Raw genomic sequence first — 14,715 nt, 5'->3', positions numbered from 1 at the left:
TAAGAAACTCAATCATAAACATTTCTTCAAGCTTCTCCATATTGATTCCCACATGCAGAGTTAGAAGTGGGAGGGAAGCAGTTACAGGAGAGGCCAACTGTCACAGCGATCATCACCTGCTGGGCACGGAGCTCTGCTTCTCTTCGCGCTCTCTCTCTTTCTCTAAAAATAGAAAAGAGAAAGAAAATGAAAATCAACAATAATCAACAATCTTAGAATGACTTTTCAGCAAGATCTGCCCTTTTTTTTTGGTGGTGGCTGGAGTGGACCCCAGGGCCTCACACATGCTAGGTAAGTGCTCTACCATTGAATTATATCCCTAGTCCAAGATGTAACTTTTTTTTTATTTATTCAGGCACCAGGAATTGAACCCAGGGGCACTCCACCACTGAGACACATTGCCAGCCTTTTTTATTTTTTATTTTAAGATAGGGTTTAGGGCTGGAGTTGTAGCTCAGTGGTAGAGCACTTGCCTAGCATGTGGGTGGCACTGGGTTCAATTCTTAGCACTGCACATAAATAAATAAATAAAGGTCCATCAACAACTTAAAAAAAAAAAACAAAACAAAAAACCACAGGGTTTAATTTAAGGCCTTGCTAAGTTGCTCAGGCTGGCTTTGAACGCGCAATGCTCCTGTCTTAGCCTCCTGAGTAGCTGGGTTTACAGGTGTGTACCCCAGATCCAACAAAATGTAACTTTAAAAAGACTCTGCTAAATGCAAGTTAAGAAGCATGAAGGATGCAGCCTCTGCCTTTGGCACCGTCCCTTTCTACACGTGAACAGAAATATGCACAAAATTGGGCTTTCAACATTGCCAAGGAATTTTACATTTCAGATGCCAAGAATTCCTGTTTGTTTCAATGGTAGGTGCTGCAAAGCCCACTGGGAATCCTCGAGAGACTGAACATAAAACTCAAAATGTGTCCTATTGTTTCATCCAAGCAAGAAAGACATCATACCTTTCCTCTTCCTCTCGTTTTTTCTTTTCTTCTTCCTCCCGCTTCCTCTTTTCTTCTTCCTCCCGCTTCTCTGCCAGCAGTTGTCTATAAACTCTCCGGGCAAGCTGGCCTCTGAGTTGCTTCTGGAACACTATGGCTGCTTTTTTCAGGTGTAAGAATCTCTTCCTCAGAAGGAAGGCTCTATAATTCTTCTGTATTGTCACTACACCATAAAGGACCTTTCTGTATTGCTTTCTGCAAAGGAAAAGAATAGTAGTTGAAGTAATGAGGCTGTGAGCTATTCAAATGTGCTTCATTAAGGCTTCAAGACAAAAGGAAAAGACCTAGTTTTGGAAAGATACTCTGGGATACTCTCATTAGGAGACTGAAGAGAACAAGGAGGCCCTTTTGTTAAAATAAAACAGAAGAAAACAAAAGAATAATAAACAAAACAAGTAAGAACTCATCACTATCTTGGCTAAATAAACATAGAACCCCTAACACTGACTTTGGATTGCTTGGCAGGAAGCTGGGTAAACAGGATCCAAGTAGATAACGATATATTCTCCTGTTCATATGAAAACAAAGAAAGCAAAATACCACCACAGAAGGCAGCTCTGTATTTCAGAAAACGTGGCAGTGTGGATTTTCACATGGTGCGCTATTACACACAGCAGACAGAACTAAAATGCCATGAAAGGCGGTGCCTACTTCCCCCAACAACCAGAGAATGCAAATTTAAGGACGAAATGATACAGGCTGGGCAGCCCTCTTCTAAGACTCTGAAATTCTGAGTGCTGACACAATGCTCAAAACTTTTGGGTTCTTGGGCCTGGGGAGTAGCTCAGTGGAGAGTGCATGCTCAGCATTTGTGAGGCCCTGGGTTTATTCCTCAGTACTGCAACAAAAAGGCAATCAGATTCTGGAACATTCTGAATTTCAGATTGTCAGATTAGAATACTCAACCGGTAAAGTGCACGTAAACATTCCAAAATCCAAAAATCCTGAAATCTGAAACTTTTCTTGTCCCATGCACTTTGGACAAGGTATACTCAGTCTGCAATACCAAAGCAAACAGAGGCGCTGTGGTTTCAGCATAGGGTGCAAGCAACAGGCAAACGATTTAGGCATCTCGTAGAGTCCTCTAATAAGACTGTTATAATTGAAAAGTCAAAAAGTGGTATGCAATCTTTCCTGCTTCTTCCCAGGTCAGGTTTGCTGGCCTTGAGCTGCCAGTGTGGCTACGGAAGAGGCCTGACCTGAGCCACTCCTCTATGCCAGTGACTCCAGCTACACCACTGGGGACACAAGCCCTCTTCCCTGGCACAGGTCTTACCGTGCCAAATAGCCCAAGATGTGGGCCCGGATCACCATGGCTGCCCGAGTAACTTCCTCTTCCCGCTGTTTCTCCAGCTTCTGCTCCAAGGATTCCCGAAGGAAGACCTAACCAGGAGGAAGTTGGAACTTGGTTGAAAGAAGAAAGGAATGTGGTTGGTGGAAGGAAGGCACCTCTGAGTCAGGGTTGCTTGTTTGTAGGTAAGGCTTTTCCCTTCTCCTTTTGTTCACTGCAAATTCATATGGTCATGCTTTCGAGAAAAGTCTTTTGTAAACTTCCCACCTGCCTTGGAGTAATATATTTGTAAAATCCAACAGAGATATATTACAAGAGGCTGGGTACAGTGGAACACACTGTAATCCTAGCTGCTCAGGAGACTTAAGGCAGGAGGATCATTATTTTGAGGCCAGCCTCAACAACTCAGCAAGACCTTCTCTCAAAATAAAACTGAAAAAGGATGGAAATGTAGGTCGGTGGTAGAGCAACCTTGGTTCAATCAATTGCCAGGATTGCCAAAAAAAAAAAAAAAAAAGGTATGTATATATATATATATATATATATATATAAAATGTTCAAATCTCATTGTTTTTGTTATTACACTAGTCAATAGGCATAAATGACTATAAAATTGCTATTGGAGTTTCTAAAGTTTTATCTCACTGTGGGCCAGGACACAGTTCATGGCCCAGCATCAGTACATTAAATCTCAGGAGTATGTGAAGGGTGATTCAAGAAAGTTCTAAAATACTATTTTGATAAGAGGAAGAAACCTCTCCAGTTTGTTTGTATTACAGTGTATCAAGCCCAGGGCCTTGTGGGGCTCCTTACATCCCTCAGCTCTTTTTATTTTTTACTTTGAGACAGGGCCTCGGTAAATTGCCCAGGCTGCTCAAACTTGTGACCACCCTGCTTCAGCCTCTTGAGTCTCTGGGATTACAGGTCTGCATCACTGCCTAGCTGTGAGGAAACCCTCTCTTCCCACCTGCTAAATGATTATAATCAGAGCATCTTGGCTTCAAAAAGTTACATGCACATAAAAATATCAACATTACAAAAGTAACTCTGAGGGCCGAGGTACAGCCTCGTCCATGAGAGGCCCTGGGTCACACTGCATTGCATGTGTAGGGGCAGGAGGACTGGGCAGGAGGACCAGCTCTTTGGAAAGCTAAGCCCTGCTGCCTACATTTCTGTGTCTTTCCCATGTGATAAGGGCCTGGAGAGGAGTGGGGTTTTGGCAGTTCCCTGACATGGGAAGAAAAGGCTATTCAACTGATTTTATAGGTGATTTTTGGTGTTCCGGCTAGAGGGCTTCCTACTTATCTCTGTCCAGCGTAAGCGGTTTAAGGGCCTCTGCCACTGCATCATGTTCCAAAGCAGATTTTACTTCTCACTGTCTGGACTGTGCTTCTGGCAACCTGCAGGATTCCAAGCTGCCTGCTGGCTCCTGCACAGCAGCTGCTGCGGTAGCAGTGACACCATCCAACATTCAGTTACAGACAGCTGGAAAGGTTTGGGGGGGGGGGTCTCACTTCTGAAATGTTGGGGATTGCCTAGCCCCATGACACTGAGACACTCATCAGCTGACACATGCTGTCTGCTTGAAACTCGTGTGTACGAGTGTTTCCATGGTCCCCTAAGGAAACACTGTCCCTGGCGAGTCAAGGACTTCACATAAAGTGGCGTTTGGAAGACAAGAGGTGGCAGTGGATCTGGCACTGCGAGCTTGTTCCAAATACTAAAAAGCTAATGGTGAGGGGAGTCTTGGAACAGCACCCCTCACGGGCGTCACCCTCCATCTCTCCAGTTTTGGTGGCAGCTGTTCCATCCCTGTACCTTGGTCTTCCCCAGCTGCCACTCGCTGTTGGAGGCATCGTAGAGCTGCAGCAGCGCCGTGCACTTCCCCCGGACGTCCTCGGGCAGAGCCAGGTTCCTCATGAGCACTTTATACCTGCAATGCAGAGATGCCCAGTGTTACCTTGAGCTGGGGTTCCTTGCTTTCTCCCACCCCTTTGAAAAGAAAGAGGATCCATTTAGCTCTCTCTTGCCTTTTGTAAAAATCCTGAAAGGGTCTTCGGACGGCATACCCGGCTTTGCGAATCCTCACCGTCTCCAGCATCCCGGAATACCGCAGCTGGTTCAGCACAACTGCCTGGTCAAACTGGTCTGGCATCTAAACGTGAGAAAGGAGAGATACAGCAAGATGAGAGCGTCAGATAAGATGGGGCGATGAGGCCATCCCCACCACTGCCTCTCATGAGTGTGCACGTGCAGTTGTAGAATCTTGAACAAAATATGCAAAAATACAGGCTAGGAAATGAGCCCCAGTGAACGTGCCACCTCCCCCCAACAACCACGGCCAGCCAGCCCTCCCCACTCAGGAGCCTGCATTCACCTCTTCCTCTGTTTTCAGGAAAGTTCCAGACTTCGTACCACCTCATTTGTAAACATTTTAGTATATATCGTATTTTAAAATAACACCATTATATCTTAAAACTTACCAATGATTTCTTAACATAAATGTCTGTGTTCAAATACCTATCTCGCAAATATCATAAGTGCTCCACTGTTTTAAAATCTATCCTTTTCCAAAGAACCTAAAAGTGTTACAAATATCACTTTGTTTTACTTTTTAAACCTCAGTTTAAGAGCATTTTTAAGCCACAGAATCCTGTGACCATTGAGGGTCACACACACACACACACACACACACACACACACACACACAAATGGGGACAAGAAAAGGGGACCAAGCAATGCTGGCCAATGGATGAGAGAGAAAAAAAGAATTGAAATTTGCCCAGTTTTTAGTCAAATAGCTCATTTGTTGCGAGTTCCATACTAAGCACAGTTGAGCCCAAGAACATACAAATTCAAGACAGGAAATCAAATCAAGACTTAGTGTCTGAAATGTGCTCTCTTCTCTGCTCAGTTGCCAAACAAATTGGCATTGCTTCCAGGACAATAGTTTTTTTGAGGATAAAGCAAAAAAAGTGGGTCATTCCTAATTTACAGCTTTTTGGACGGCAATTCATTTTTTAATCCAACCACCCATTCCCTTTAATTAACTTCTATTTTGTTATTCCACACAACCGTGAATAAAAGGACTGAAAAATAGAACCATAGGATGTAATTGCTAAAAAGTACAAAAAATGCAAAGGAGCTTAATCTGTGGTCTTTAGCAAATGCAGTCAGTCACGAACACAAAATGAGGCTTAAAGCCAGGTTATCCTGCACACTTCCAAAACTAACAAAAACGAAAATTAAAGAATGCTCTGCAAACCCCCTGACAGCTTTTGATGGAATAGCTGCTGTCTTCGAGCAGGCTGACTCCTCTCAAAAATTTCTTATACAAACACTCGCCAAGTCTCTTTACTTAGCAGTATTCTAACCAATGCAGCCAAGAGATCAGGGCAAACAGCCAAAGAACTGGGGCTCTCCAATTAAGAACCAGGGCTCTCTGATTTTTGGGTTTGATTATTTAAGCTATCCTAGAAAAGTAAGAAAAGCGCGTGAAAATATGGAAACAAAATTACTCTTGGCAGACCTTAGGCTGGGTCTCAGGTTTAGAAAATAGGGTGGAGGTTAAGTAGCACGTTCCTAAGTTATTTGGTTCCAATGCTTCTGTTCTGTTTAACTTGGGGATATAATCAGAACCAACAGCAATCTACAAAGGACAGTGCCAAGCTTACACCAAACGGACACTGAATGAAGCATCCGACTTGGGCAACTTTTGTTAAGTTCATAAGATCAGAGAAACCCACACTGCGGAGCTAATCACCTGAGCCTCAGAAGTTGGCGCAAAGTCCGCAGCTTCGGCTGTTCCTGACGCAGACTCTCCCATCACTCCCCCTCCGGACTCTAGTTTTAAGAGCCAAAGGTGTCACTGGAAGGGCCTCCCCTCCAGGCAGCTCGCTGGGCGCACTTACCATCTTCCAGGCGCTCGGAGGGGCATTCCACCTTCAGCTGGGCGCTTGGGCCAAAATTCATATGGAAAACAACGGCCACACTGACCTTTTCCCCACAGCCAAAGACACGGAACAATAATGAACACCATTCCTGCGCTTTAAAAAGTGCCCGGTCGCCATGACAACCCCTTCCACTCTCGGGCTAATTAGTGTGGTGTGGCTGTAGGATTTGATACAGCTCAGGGAGGGAGGGAGACAGCCGCTGGGAGCGGCCGCTACTGCCAGACTCCCACCACCATTGTCCTGCGCCCCTTCCCAGTAATTCAACCAGGGGATGGGGGATCTATAGGCTGACTGTCGCCCTGGGCAACCCACCCCGCGATCACGAGACAGGCCAGCCTGGCTTTCCATTGGTGCTTCTCTTTTTGCTGGCAACTTCCTTTTCTGGTGAATTTAACTTTCAAAGATGTCACAGCTGGAGGCTGGACGAGGAGCAACTTAAAGGCATTTTGCCTTTCAAAACTTTGCTAATGCACTCCAGTCTTGACTGGTAACTCCTTTTCCAGAGCTGGAGTTTGCCCCAACAAAGACTGCCCGGTGTGCTAACAGCGACCTTTGGATGGTGACAAATAGGTTGGATTTTGGAAGGAACAGCTCTACCCCCCCCCCCCCCCCCCCCGGGCAATTATGGCCACAGGAGTCCCAGCTGGATCCGGTTGGTGAATAGTTATTAAACACCTACTGTGTGCAGTTTCCTGATTCCTAGGGAAGATACACAAAAGGGTCGGAGGCTGGATTTTGTTTCAAGGACCCTGAAGTTTAGGAGGGTGCCAGGTACGGACAAATACCACCACTTATTGGGGTAGGAAGCCTGGTATTATACCATGTTAAAGATAATTTGTATTTTTAACACAAATTAAGTTCCTTAGGAACACAGGAGAGGTCTACTGAAAGGCTAAGGGCAGTGCATGGACTGGAACCAGAGCTTGGGGGAAGGGACACTCCACACAGAGAAAGAGCAGGAACAAATGCCATGAGCAGGAAAGACCCTGCCCTGCTGGGTCTTCAGCCTGGAGGGGTGGTGGGGGCTGGCAAGGAGGGACCTGGGCTGAAGGCAGGCTCAGTGGATGTGCTGTGTTCAAGAGGCGGCACTGGCCACAGACAGAGTCAGACCTGTGCTGCGGAAGGAACCCTCCTCCACAGCTACAGCACCGGAAGCAAGACCATCACCAGAGGGACAGCTCTGATGCCATGCACATCAGAGGGACAGGGTCCACTGATACCATGCACATCAGGAAACAAGAGCAGCCATGAAGAAGTAACACCAAATGAAAAACCTGCCAGGTGACTCTGGCCCTTCCATGTCTTCCTGAGGAAAGGAAACTAAGCTCATTCCATAAAAGCAGGGACAGCCCTTCGCCACCACACCTGCCCCATCTTTGGATGGGCGCATGAATATACAAGTCTAGATAATGCCATGCAGAAAAACAGCAAAGACGTTAGTGGGGGGGGGGGGGGTGCTGCTAAGGGTGGTGGCAAGAAGTAGCTCCAAAAAAGGGAAAGAACAAAAATCAGACTGCACTAAAAGAAGGAAACAGTTACATAGATGAATATGAAAAATTCCAATACTGTATATCTTTGGAGACATTTCAAAATAACAATTGTTATAATGGAGAAAAATCAGACAATACACTTTGGAATGGAACAGTGTGAAAGGTGGTCAGAAGGGAGGTTGGGAAGGTCACTTGGAGCGACAGAATGTCAATCAACTGATGAGTGGATAAAGCGATGATGGTATTTACCTGTCTAGTGGTATACAGTTGTCTATCGGCATCTGAGAGGGGGAAAGGGACCAGGACCCTCTGTGAATACCCAAAGCCTCAGATGCTCAAGTCCCTTATTTAACATGGCGTAGTATTTGCAAATAACCCACATGCATCCTCCCCCATACTTGAAATCATCTCTAGATTACCTATAATACCTACTGCACCAAAATGCTATGTAAACCGTTGTTCAGAGAATAAAGAAAAAAATCTGTACATGTTCAGTACAGATGCAGGTTTTTTCCAAATTATTTTCAACCCATAGTTGGTTGAGTTCATGCATAAGGAACCCAAGAACACAAAGGGCCGGCACACACGTGCACATGTGTATATATTCACGTTGCGGAGCATGCTACAACATGACATCATGTCAAGTGAAAGAAGCCAGGCACCAAAGACCATGTGTCATATGATTTCATTCATATGAAATGTCTAGAACAGGGAAATCTGTAGGAAGTAGACTGATGATGGACTGATGGGCGAGATGGGGGTCCATGCAGGAGGGTAGACCTAGAGAATCAGGGGGTTTCCTTGTGAGAGGATGAACATATTCCCAAACTGACAAAGATAATGGTTTCATATGTGTGGACATTTGTAAATCACTGAATTGCACTTTTTAAATGAGTCAACTACTATATGACCAGTGAATTCTATCTCAAAAAGTGTTAAAAGTGTGTTGAAGGCAAGGCATTTAAAATGGCAAGAAGGGAGGGAAGCTTACATCCTGGAGATGATGAAATACATTTAGCTTCAATTTATACTTGGGATAATTTAATCAAAACCCCCCAAATTTGAAAAGCTTCTTGTTCTATAATCTGAAATAAAAAGAATGCAAAATACTAGACAAAAACAAATGACTGGTAAGTGAGCACATTAAACTCTCCATAAAAAAGTCAATTATGGCAAACCTCATCTCCTGCTGCTTAAAATTTAAATAAAGAACAGAGGTGTTGACAACTGGGGACAGAGGGGACACGAAAACCAGAGAGGGTGGTTTACATGGAAAAAGAGGAAAGAGGTGCATGGGCTGGGGAGATAGCTCAGTTGGCAGAGTGCTTGCCTGTCAAGCACGAGGCCCTGGGTTCGATCCCTAGCACCGCCACAAAAAAAAAAAAAAAAAAAAAAAGATGCATGCATTGAATCTGACTGTCCTGAATGTTACCCGGCCCTCCTTATTTCATAAATATTGCATAGTGACAATAAAAAGTACGATGCCTCCCTGCGGCGAGGGAGGTCAGTGTGCTCATGAGAGAAGACAGAGAGAGTCTCTCATCTGTGGACCTCCACGCTCTACTGCTTTGCCAGCCTATGAGCACGTCCACCTGGGAATACCGGGAAAGGTGGGGGGTGAGAATCCAGCCTGCCACACTGGGGCCACTGGGCTTGGCAGGTGCCAGCCAGCACTGCAGGGAGACCTCCCTCTACCCACGAAGGCAGGACTCACAGACTGATCCAGTTTTATAGTGCAAGGAAGCGTTTCAGGTGATGATGGGGGAAATCAACCCTATTGCTAAGGTGAGACTCTCCACACCCCGCAGCCTCTGCAAGGGAACAATACTTAACACCTTTCACCTCCCAAGCGGGAAGGGCACGCTGAGTAAGGAGACAGACAGGGCTGGCAGGAAACGGACCTCACATCACCTCGCTGGCATAGAGTATAGCGGAACATGGATCTGTAGCATTACTGCTAAAAAATCCAGTTTGAAGGGGAAAAAATGGTTCCCTCTAGAAGAAATGATGCTTTATCTGACTATAAATTTATAAACTGATCACTATATAGTTCACTGTAATTAACTCATGCCCTACCTTTGGCCAAAGAGGAATTAAGGCAGGCTAACATACAGTGAAATTAAATATGGTGATTAAGAGGGGGAAAAAGAGAAAGAAAATACACTGTATTGCCCATTTTGCCTTGGCTGACAGGAAACTCAAGGATGAATTTGATTTTCAACACTATGTATCGTTAACCAGGTTATTTTATTTTGCCTTAATCTCAGAATGAATTTTCATAGAGGTTAATCAATAGATGGCTCAATTTCCTTAAGAAGGATATAATACTAAGTCTAAAATAATCATAAAATGTTGAAAAACATTAATACCTCTTTAAAAAGAGAATTCTATTATTCTAGCTTCAAAGATCTGCTATTCCTTATTCAGCAATTCTGAAACTAAAGGAATTTCAAACCTTCAATTTCAATTTCAAATTCTTGTTTAGAAGCCCTGCAGCAACTGCAGGCTGCTTTTCTTTCTGTTTATGTGAATGAGGAGCCCATAGCAATCCTTCAACACAGACACTTGAAGGGGTGGCTTAGGTGGGTAGTATTATTCCATTCTGTAGATGAGAAAACTGCAAGCCAGCAAAGAAAATGGCTTATTCAAGGTGCTTTAATATTGCTTAAATTGAATAGTTCATTTGGTCCGTGGTAATGGCCATGAGTTCAATTCCCAACTCTAAAAACCAAAACAAAACAAAAATCAAACGATGGAGAAAGCGAATCACAAAATCCAACTTGTGTACACCAAGGCTACTTTTCTATTGACTTATTTCTAAAAACTGGGGCATGTTTCCTTAGAATATACGGTGGTGCACACCTGCGATCCTAGCTACTCAGATAGCTGAGGCAAGAAAACGGCAAATTTGCTGCTACCCTGGGTGATTCAGAGACCCCGTCTCAAAAATTTTCAAAAAGGGCTAGGGATGTAACTCAGAAGTACAGCACTTGCCCAGCATGCATGAAGGCCTGGGTTTAATCCTAGCACTCGAAAAGGCAGTAACAATAGCAAAACCCCAATGTGCTCTGTATTGTGGTGTTCCATATAGCCATCTGTTTTCTGGAAACACATTCTCCCAGATTTTGGCACCAACTGAGATCTTAGGACCAGACTGTCAGGTGCTGACTTGATCTAACACAAGTGATTTAAAAAATACCAATTTTAGCTGGTGTGTGCCTGTAATCCTCTTGGCCCAGTAGGCCGAAGCAAAAGGATTTCCAGTTCAAATCCAGCCTCATCAATTTGGCGAGGCCCTAAGCAACTTTGGGAGACCCTGACTCAAATAGAAACAAAACAAAACAAAACAAAACAAAAAAACAAAGGGTTGGGGATATGGCTGAGTGGTCAATCGCCCCTGGGTTGGATCTCACCACCTGCAAGAAAATAAAAAAATAAAACCCCAATTTTGGTGGGGTTCCGTGATAGGCACTGTAACCCATCTACCCAGAAGGCTAAGGCAGGAGGATTCCCTGAGCCTGTGAGTTTGAGGCCAGCAGGGATAACACAGCAAGTTCCTATCTCTAAAAATCAAACACAAAAAGAAAAAAGAAAAACAAAAAAACCAAACCAAACCAAACCAAACCAAACCAAACCAAACCAAAACAAAAAAAACAGCCCACGCTTTGAAGGCTACAGTGGCAAGGATAGGAAACTGGTTCACTATATGTGAATTTAGTCAAGTATCAGTATGCAGAATTGACCCTTGAACCAGAAAACCTCGGAAAATCAAACCGCGTACTCAAAAACAAAGCCAACCCCTACCCTCACACCAACGGCATCCTTACTTGCAGCTCAACTTCAGATAACTGACAAGAATCCCAAAGTTCTTTGACCCACTATGGTTAACTCCACCTGCATCTGTGTACCCCTTGGCTATCTGCCAAGGGCAGGCTTTCCCAAGGGTGAACAGAAGGGCACACTCGGAAAATATCAAACGCACCCGTCATGTGTGACAACATATTTAACAATGACTGCTTTTGCTTTAATAACAAATACCAAATACAATTTGACACACTCTTAAGGGTGTTTCTAACAGGTTGTAATTTATTTCGAAAATGAGTTCTTTCCTCCTTTCTGGGGAGGTAATTTATTCAAAGTCTAAAAATTAAATATGATCATGTCTGGACATTTATGTAAATGTAAGCATTAATTATTTTAATTCTTTAAAAGTACTTATTGAAAGCCTTCCACAGACTGGGCAACCACTGGGTGTATGGGATGCACCAAAGCCAAGCCAGCCCCTGCCTGGAACTGCCACCGAGGCTGTGGGACTTCATGCTGCTTAGAATGCAAAACAGCAGGGAGCCCTGAGCTGGCCGTCCATGAGCTCACAAATGGCCAGAGAGCCAGACAAAGACCACAGCATGACACCCACAGTTCTCGCTGCCCCAGCAGCATATTCAAGAAGACATTTTAAAAACTCTGTATCTTTTAAGACTTAAACCTTCCCTCTACCTTGGTTGACTGTTTTTTTCTAAGTCAGTGGCATAACTTTCTAAAATTAAGGAGTTCTACTTTCCCTTATATTTTAAAATGAATCCTGGCCTACTTTACTTGAAACACTTTAAACTGTATTTACATACAGATTAGGTCTCCAGCTGAGGAACTCATTACCTAGTTCATATTATGAGGACTGATCCCCAGCATTCTAAGAAATACAAAACATGCTAATTTAGTAAACTGAACCATTACATGATTAATATTTTGATAAGTAAATATCACGGGATAGAGAAATACTGCAACTAACCTTACAGAGAGCATTTTATATATTAGGCATATTTCTATTTTATTACCCCTTTCAATTTTAAATGCAAACAAACCTACCTTATTTTCTGGAAATCCTTCTTCAACTTTGAGAAACTGAGGATTCCGTAGGAACTTACTGCAGGTCAATCACATTATACTAATAAAATATCACTCCAGGTCCTACAGTGACTGTGAAGTCTCACCCAGGAACTCCCATCAGGCCTCTGACTAATTCAGAGGACCCTGCAGGTCATCTCAATCTCTATTTGCTTTCTTAGCCACATCAAACCCTCAAGAGTGGAGAAGGAATAAATATTATCAGATAAGAAGTTTATCATGCTTTGAACAGTGTTTCAAAGCCGGGTTACTAAAGCAGCAATATAATTTCCCTGACCTTGAACAGGCAGTAAACAAAAGCCAATTAAACAAGCGACAAAGGCCCTTTGTACTTACATCAGTTATTTTACTCCCAGGCTGTTAAACATTTTACACAGTTGTTGCCACTTGCTAATTTTCACATTTCCAGAAAAGAGGCAGAAACTAATTTTCCCTGCAGAAAAAGCAACCCCCCAGGTGAGAACAGGAAGCTAAATGGTTACATGACTTGCAAAAGTGGAGCTGTGAGTCAGTCCTGGAGGTCAGATTACAGAGCATGGAAATTTCTCACTCAGCAAGGACTGCCTTCAACCACACCCCTGGCCCCAGAACAGTTATCACCAAAGCAAGGAGAACCTGGTCCCCCTGAAGCTGGGAGCTGCCTAATCCCACAGAGCCACAAAGACACACCTGCTTCTTACAAGGAAAAGGGTGAACACAGATAACGTGCACCGTGCACATTCCTCCTCCCTGACCCCCAGCCACGTCACATCAGACCCTCCACAAACGCCAACTCAGACTTCACATACAAGGTCCCTGAAGTCTGGCTCCACGCCGCCTGTCCACTCAAATACACAAACCCTGCATTTTAGTCCAATTATAGTTTATTCTAGTTTCTAGACTCACCCCTCACTTCCTGTCTTCACCTCGGCAGAAGTAGCTTCCCCACCAGAAAGGTCCTCCTTCTAACTCTGTGGAGTCTGCTGGCATTTCTAGATGTCTCTCAAATGTTCCCTCCTCCATAATATCACTGCCTGAGCATGCGTGGGTCTTCTGCAACCTTCTCCTCCCCTGGACTGCTCCAAGTGACCATGTTCACACTTTCCTTCATGGCCTGTAACTGCCTGGCATACCAGGTACACGCTCACTAATGCTAGTGTGTTGCTTCAGTAAAATTGTGGTTCCATTTGTACTTGTTTCTAATGTACTTGCTTAGTTAGCAAACACGTTTTGCCTGTGTTACAGATTTTCAAGAAATGAAAATGTTCTTTGCTATTTAGAAAGTGTGTGAGTCTATATAACTAGAATCGACTGATTTTTTTGACAAATAAGCAAAGGCAATTAAATGGAGAAGGGACAGTCTTTTTAATAAATGGTGCTGGACATCAGATAGAGCACTCATCTCCAGGATATATAAAGAACTCAAAAAACTTAACACCAAAAAAACAAATAACCCAATCAATCAAAGGAACTGAATAGACATTTCACAGAAGAAATACAGTCGATCAACAAATATATGAAAAAATGTTCAACATCTCTAGCAATTAGAAAAATAAAATTGAAACTAAGATTTCGTCTCATTCCAGTCAGAGTGGCAATTCTCAAGAATACAAGCAACAGTAAATTATTAGTGAGGATGTGGGGAAAAGGCACACTCAGACATTGTTGGTGAATTGCAAACTGGTGCAGCCACTATGGAAAGCAGTATGGAGATTCCTCAGAAAGCTTGGAATGGAACCACCATTTGACCCAGTCATCCTATTCCTAGGTTTATACCCAAAGGAACTTAAAATCAGCATATTATAGTGACGCAGCCACATCAATCTTTACAGCAGCTCAATTCATAATAGCTAGATTGTGGAACCAACATAGATGCCCTTCAACAGATGAATGGATAAAGAAACTGTGGTATATATGCACAATGGAATATTACTCAACCTTAAAGAAGAATGAAATTATGGAATTTGCTTGTAAATGGATGGAGCTGGAGAATATCATGCTAAATGAAATAAGCCAATCCCAAAGAACCAAAGGCGGAATGTTTTCTCTGATATGTGGAAGCTAATTCACAATAAGGAGAGGGGGCAGGTAGGGAAGG

The 14,715-nt window shown here is 43.6% G+C and overlaps 1 protein-coding gene across 5 annotated transcripts in view; it reads right to left on the bottom strand.

The window, feature by feature from the left end:
• The window catches only part of MYO10 (myosin X), a 106,162-nt gene that overhangs the window by 31,525 nt on the left and 59,922 nt on the right, over positions 1-14,715 (bottom strand). For 2 of the 5 annotated variants that reach the window (XM_079144573.1, XM_079144574.1), the window contains 5 exons: positions 4,321-4,445; positions 4,109-4,223; positions 2,276-2,382; positions 961-1,194; positions 117-162 (listed from right to left, as the gene is read on the bottom strand). In XM_079144573.1, coding sequence (XP_079000699.1) covers positions 117-162; positions 961-1,194; positions 2,276-2,382; positions 4,109-4,223; positions 4,321-4,445 — 627 coding nt within the window. The other 3 variants (XM_079144577.1, XM_079144576.1, XM_079144575.1) reach the window with 3 other exon arrangements.

Source organism: Sciurus vulgaris (assembly GCF_902686455.1).
Source record: "Sciurus vulgaris genome assembly, chromosome: 6".
NCBI classification, from domain to species: domain Eukaryota; kingdom Metazoa; phylum Chordata; class Mammalia; order Rodentia; family Sciuridae; genus Sciurus; species Sciurus vulgaris.
This window is presented reverse-complemented; position numbering and strand designations above follow the sequence as displayed.